The following is a 6929-nucleotide window of genomic DNA, read 5'->3' as shown; positions in this document are numbered from 1 at the left end:
TCAACTTACTTAGTTCACACACGACCCTAACATGCAATGTTAGAAGTGAATTCATAAAGTATGTAAACAAAATGGCTTCCTCTCCTGAAACAAGATCAATAATACAACAAGTTCCTTACAATAAATTAAAATGTGCATGGAAAAATGCGAAATGGCATGTGGTTGAATGTCTGATGAAACTCAAAAGTGTCACGCCACAATCAGCTTTCAGCCTTGGTCCTTTCAAGTCTAGCTGACATTCTATCATACACAGACCTTTGCCATCCTATAACCCTATACTACACTCCATCACAGCCTTTCTAACCAATCTGGTTGCTGCATTGCTATAGATTATGTCACAATACATACAGTAGTATAAGAAATGGAACTACGGGCCCTATTCACAAACCTTGTGATTGTTTTATTTTAATATTATTTTATATCTTCCCATGTACCTTAGTAACTATTTAAAGCTGGTCTGTCAGAAACAGGTAGATCAGTATACACAGACTGCTTGACTGATGTGTCTTTTGAAACTCTTCCTAGGCACGCACTGGCTTACAGAGATTATGAAGAATCTGTACCACAGCCAACGCGAAGACAATGGGGTTAGCAAAGTGACACTGACATCACCTCTAGAGTTCGGAGATCTCTCCAAATTCGATGAGCTGAGAAACCTCCCCAACAAGAGGCTCATCCCAACACACCTCAACTATGAGATGATCCCAGTGCAGTTCAAAACAAAAAAATGCAAGGTAATAGAAAACAGTCATTATGTTTATTGCTTATAACATGAACATGAAATCATAATGGCAAAGTAGCACAGCCGTGCAGTAATAAAGGATACTCCTTTTCATCATTACGCTGCGCAAACTTAAAATTATTAGGTCTGAACTCGTGAATTACACAAACTAAAGCTATTATCTCGTTCTTGTTTACAGATGATTTATGTGATCAGAAATCCTAAGGACACCGCTGTTTCATTGTACCATTATTACAAGCAGAACCCCAATCTGCCCAAGATTGAGAAATGGTCCACCTTTTTGGAAATGTTCTTGAAAGGAGAAGGTAAATAAGAATCATCTTTAGATAGAGATGGAAAAATGTGAAGAATCTTAATCAGTGCAAAAATCTTAATCAGTACAATAATTTGCTTTGCGTGTATTTGTATTGCAGTTGTGTGCGGTTCCTGGATTGACCATGTCCTCAGCTGGGAAAAGAGTAAAACTGATGAAAATGTCCTTGTTCTGTACTATGAGTCCTTAAAGGAGGTGAGTTCAAAATGGAGCACAGGCATGGACATCATCCATTTGATATTGTCTTACATTAAGGTTGAACTAAATCATCAACAACTAAAACATCACTTTGAGGGATCAAGTTAACTGGACAATCCCTGTTGTACTTTTCCATAGCAGATGCATGTTAGGAAATTTGTAGAAATCATTTAGATTCATTTGAACATGGTGGTCTGATTTTTTTCTTTTCCATGCTGTTTCACTGGGTTTAATTCAATCCATTAACAGCAATACTTTTAGCTGTTCCCTCAATGTAAAACTAAACTATCAATTGTATGTTTTTCATAGGATCTTCCCAAGTATGTCAAGGAGATCAGCACATTTTTGGGCATCAACATCACTGAAGATCAAATCAAAGACATTTCAAAGAAATCTTCCTTCAGTGAAATGAAAGAAAAGGCAGAAAAGGAGAAAGTGAATCCAAACCACACAGTCTGTGTACTGACGTCCAACAAGAAGCTAATATTTAGGAAAGGTAAGAGTTTCATCACCACTGAACTAAAACTAAAGCAGTGTAATGCTAAAAGAGAGGGCATTAATAAGCCCAAAAAGACAGGGTATGCATTGACTTGTGCAAATAATACATTCAAACATTTTATGTCTTTCAGGTACTGTTGGTGACTGGAAAAATCATTTCACTTCCAAGCAGAATGCTAGATTTGATGAGCTGTTCAAGGAAAAAATCAACTCCAGTGAATTAGCAAGACGTGTGGAATATGAGAGTTAAAACAGAAAGAGCAATGGAACACTTACTGTATTAATGATGTAAATTAAGTGCAATTCTATAGTAAGGAATTTTCCAATGTAATCTCTGGTCAAAACTGACTCCCTTGTTCCTGGGTGAAATCTGTAAGTCATGGTACTTTTTGCTGGGAACAAGTTTGATTCACTTTGTTTTGTTAAATCAACATGAAAAAAAAATTTGTATTAAAGGTATAAATGTTCTGTTTAATAATAATATGTATTTATTTAATTATTGGAATGTTTCAGAACACTTGTTTTCTCTGCTCAGTGGTTATTGTTTACACAGCATTAGTGTATAACTAGATGTTAAATTATTGCACACAATAAAGATTTACAAACTACAGAATTACTGAATTCAAATTGTTATTATTGATAAGTGGAATACAAAGGCTTCTTATTAATTATACAATGAAGAAGCTTATGTAAAACAAACAAAATAATAACCATGTTTCTGTTTTTAAAGTGTGGATAGTATACAGGAAAACTAACAACATCCCACATATTCTTTTAAGAATTCAAAGAAAAAAAGGAACGTGACACAAAACTGTACAGCTAATTTTATTGCATGTTTATCCCTGGCTTGTTGTGATCAGTAGGTTATGTCAGGCCATCATTGTTTTTCAAATGACACTCAGTGACACAGCTATAGGACTCAGCAGTGTTTCTATTGGTATAAACTCTGATGTCCTTGTTGGTACATTTTAAACCAGGTAGTGCCATAGAAGTATGGTTTACCTGTCCGTCCGTGTCCGTCCCGTCCCCCCCCCCACCCCCAATAAAAAAACCTAAAATAGCCCTCAAGTAATTTTCAGCTGCTCAATTGCTTAATAATGTACACACAATGTATAATATAATTATCATAAAAGTGTTAACATCTAATATAGATACCATTTTTAAAAAGCTGTATACTCACAACCTTATGAGCCTCGTTCCTGTTCTCGTTCCTATTTTACTCTTCCATTTTCCTTGCCTTGGTGATGGAGCTGAGGAACAAACTCCTCCAGTATTTTTTTTAAGTGTAATGGTGGAGTTACTAACTGTATAAAATCACCCAGAATTATTGAGCTTCTTATGAGTGCTTTTGGGTTTAATCTGTAAACTATTTGTAAAATAGTTTGAAAGATTTTAAACACAGTGGGGTTATTTTTAATATGTTGCCAGACTATGCCAGTTCAGTGTGATAAAGCTCAGAGCAAATTTGTATATAATAATTGATCAGGTTCTTTTTATTCAGATAGCAGATCTAAAATACAGGGAACAGTGTCACCAGGGTTTCTTGTCTTAATCAAAAAACAGTAGAGAATAATAATAAAACAAACATTGACCGGTGTATGAATAAAACACACACACACTCACACACACACACACACACACACACACACACACACACACACACACACACACACACACACACTCACAGAACACACACACACACACACACATAAAACACACACACACACACACACACACACACACACACACACACACACACACACACACACACACACACACACACACACACACACACACACATGACACACACACACACACACACACACACACACACACACACACACACACACACACTCGCACACACACACACACACACACTCGCACACACACACACACACACACACACTCACACACGCATGCACGCACGGACGCACACATGCACGCAATGTCTGTGCAGGGGAGGAAACATCAGAGAGAAAAATCTGTATGACAAAATCTCACTTTAATTTCAGTACCATAAGTTTCGGGTGGCTACCGAGAGGCTAAAAATGCTTAATTCGCTCACGTTCATTGTTTAAACTGGCATACGATCACCCAATACTTACAGTATCGGCAGGAAAGTCCATTTGCAGGCCTGCTGCACTTTCCGCTGTTACTCTCTGTTCTAATATGTACAGGATGTAGTGACACATCTAATGGTTTTGTGACACTAATTCAGTCTAGTATTTGTAAGGAAATTTCACAACCTGTTCCATTGCATCTGTTGTCTTGTCATATTTTTAAGATACAGGTACCTGTAGAAGCAAAATCTATTTTACCCTGATTTATTATTTTCCCTTCTGGAATTAGAATTAGAAACAAAAATAATTTTAAAAAATATTTGGGTGTCAACTATATAATGAAAAAAGTTAACCTCTTAACCATTGTTAACCATTGTCAATGTTTCCTATTATACCTGTTGTATTATCGTCAATCTATCAGGTCAATTAATAACAAAAGAGCAATGAAAAATATATTTGCTGTATTCTATAGGCTTTAACAAGATATCAATTCCCTGAAGAAGTTAACATGATGACTTGTAACCTGCCTCCCACTTTCTATGGATTTCCCAGCGCTAACCAAATCACACCAGTGTGCAGCATTTACTGCAGAATCTCAACAATGGAGACATGGCAGGACACAACACAAGCGTTCTTCAGTTTGAACTTTGCATTACATTTTTTTTTTTTCTTTTCCAAAATTGGGCCTTATATCATAAGAGAGCGAGATAAAACCAAATATGTCTGCATTCATTCAAGTGTTCGAGAATTAAATTTGGAGATACACTTTCTAAATTTCATGGCTTGACTTTTTTGAATCCATTCTAAATCTCTGCTCTGTTCAATTGAGGTACAACTGGATTCTGCATTCTGAATCACACTTTTATATTACTAAACCCACAAGCTCATATTTTCAATAGACACTTTAATTGTATGCATACAGCTGTTTAAGGTTTTTGTCATTTGATTGTCTGTACAGTAATTGTAATGGAACTGAGTTAGAATAGAAAGCATTTGTTATATTTATTGTATTAGTGAATACTTAAAAATCGTAGCATGATTGTCGTGTGAAATGTCATTTCTTTTATATTGTAATTAAGATGAATATGAAATGCAAAAAAAGTTACACTGCTTTTCTATTTCCTGATTTTATATCTTCTTCATTGCAATTCAGTGACCAAATGTACTTTTTTTGTCTTTTGACAACTTGGACTCATAAGGCGGTTCAATGTTGCATTTATTTATTTTAGAAATATGTATTTTGTTAGTGAATTTACTTAATATACTTCAAGTACAAACTTATTTGTGTGAAATTCAACTTTGCAATTAGTATGCCATATGTCCATATTTGTGTATTGTTGTGTTAAGAAAAAATCAGTCACTTTATTTAGCACTTCTTTTTTGCTGACCCCAAGAACAGGGTAGAGTTTCAAACCACTATGTTTTATATACTATTATATAATTATATACACCTGCCTTTATTTTTACATTTAGTAGATTTAATATGTGTATTGTTCTTTGTGCTGGGTATGTTTAACACTTGTTTTCTCAGCTCAGTTTGACATTTCTAAACAGGATTAATGCAGGTATCTAAATGCCATGTATTTTATACTTAACTTATTTGTGTAATGAATTAACATGCATCAACAACATAAAACAATAAAGATGCTGAATAACTTAGTTTGAGCTTTATTTAATAATTATTAAAATGGCGATTCAAATGGATTGCATTGTCTTTACAAACAGAAAGCTCACACCACTAACCCTTGGGTTATGCGGTTCTGACGCGTCCATCATATGCTGCCATTCCTTCTCTCTCGCGACGGCTATGGTATACATTATTCCATACATAATGTATTTGGTGGTCGTCTTCAAATTAAAATGGAACATTAGGTTACATACCGTAACCCTGATTCCCTGAATGAGAAGACGACCCCCAACCACGCAGTCCCACTTCTCGCCCTCACGGTTCGTTGGAACTAGAGAAATAGCTTCCTCACAATGATGATTTTAATCCCTAGGTGGGCGGGATCGAGTGCGTCGTCCCAGGAAGGGGCCTATCGGCAGCTCTGGTATAAAGAGCTCTGTGATACCTACCCAATGGGCAGGCTTATCCTTTTATTAGCTCATTGGTGGTGATCTTCTTTTTCCAGGGTTACAGTAATTAACCTAACATTCAATCAATCAATCAATCTTTATTTTAGATAGCACCTTTCATAGTGGAACACCATCACAAAGCGCTTTACAAGATGTAATAAGTACAATGCATAATACATGATGGTAGCATAATACATGAAATAGTACACTAAATACAGCGGAAAGTGCATAATACATGAAATGTTACAATACAGTAGAAAGTGACAATACAGTGGAAATACATGAAATAGTACACTAAATACAGTGGAAAGAGCAGAATACATTATAGTAACAATACTTGAAATAGTAGCAGCAGCTAATAACAGATATCAGGCTTAAGGAGCATGGAAAGCAAGAGAGAATAGGTGGGTCTCATACAAAGACATAAACCTGATATACGCTCCTTGCAGTGGAGCCGGCTCTTTTGTACAGCGGTATCAGCGCTATGCTTTAGTGCAAGAAGTCCCGGTTCACGCCCGCCCTCCGCCTGTGTGTGGATTGCCTTGCCCTGTGTGAAGCACTTTCCTGCGTTAACAGCGATCGCTACAATGGTGTCAGAAGTGGACGCAGGCACCCCGGCACGCACTTGTCGGACTGCAGCCTGGTGAGCAAGTCCGGGGCAGATTTGAGACTGGCAGGGGAGAGTGTAGCGTGCATGGGGGAAGGCAGCAGCAGATCTGGTAGGTGACATACAAAGACAAAAGACTGATATACACTCCTTGCAATGGAGCTGCTCTTTTGTACAGCGGTATCGTCGCTATGTATTTTAATTGAGTTTGCCTTAGGCCTATATTACTCAGGATTTTTTTTTTTAAGACAATATTTAAGAAGTTGTAAGAAGAAATTTAGGACGATCGTAAAAAAATAAAAAATAATTGAGAATTGAACTTAACAGTCTTAGGAAGATCTTAACTATTTTCTTACAAACTTTTTTCTTAAGTTTTGTCTTAAGACGTTCAAGAATACGGCCCCTGGCTCGTTGCTCCTCCGTGGGCTCTGCCAT

General features: G+C 36.6%; 1 protein-coding gene across 1 annotated transcript; it reads left to right on the top strand.

Moving 5' to 3' along the window:
- The first annotated feature begins 485 nt into the window (after window positions 1-485).
- Window positions 486-2364, top strand: LOC121308170 (sulfotransferase 6B1-like). Its single transcript, XM_041240446.1, has 5 exons — window positions 486-734; window positions 921-1047; window positions 1156-1250; window positions 1563-1749; window positions 1883-2364. Exons 1-5 carry the CDS (start codon window positions 501-503, stop codon window positions 1999-2001), a joined length of 762 nt encoding a protein of 253 aa, XP_041096380.1. The 5' UTR covers window positions 486-500; the 3' UTR covers window positions 2002-2364.
- The last annotated feature ends 4565 nt before the right edge of the window (window positions 2365-6929 follow it).

The sequence above is a fragment of the Polyodon spathula genome, unplaced genomic scaffold (assembly GCF_017654505.1).
Source record: "Polyodon spathula isolate WHYD16114869_AA unplaced genomic scaffold, ASM1765450v1 scaffolds_495, whole genome shotgun sequence".
Lineage (NCBI taxonomy): Eukaryota > Metazoa > Chordata > Actinopteri > Acipenseriformes > Polyodontidae > Polyodon > Polyodon spathula.
This window is presented reverse-complemented; position numbering and strand designations above follow the sequence as displayed.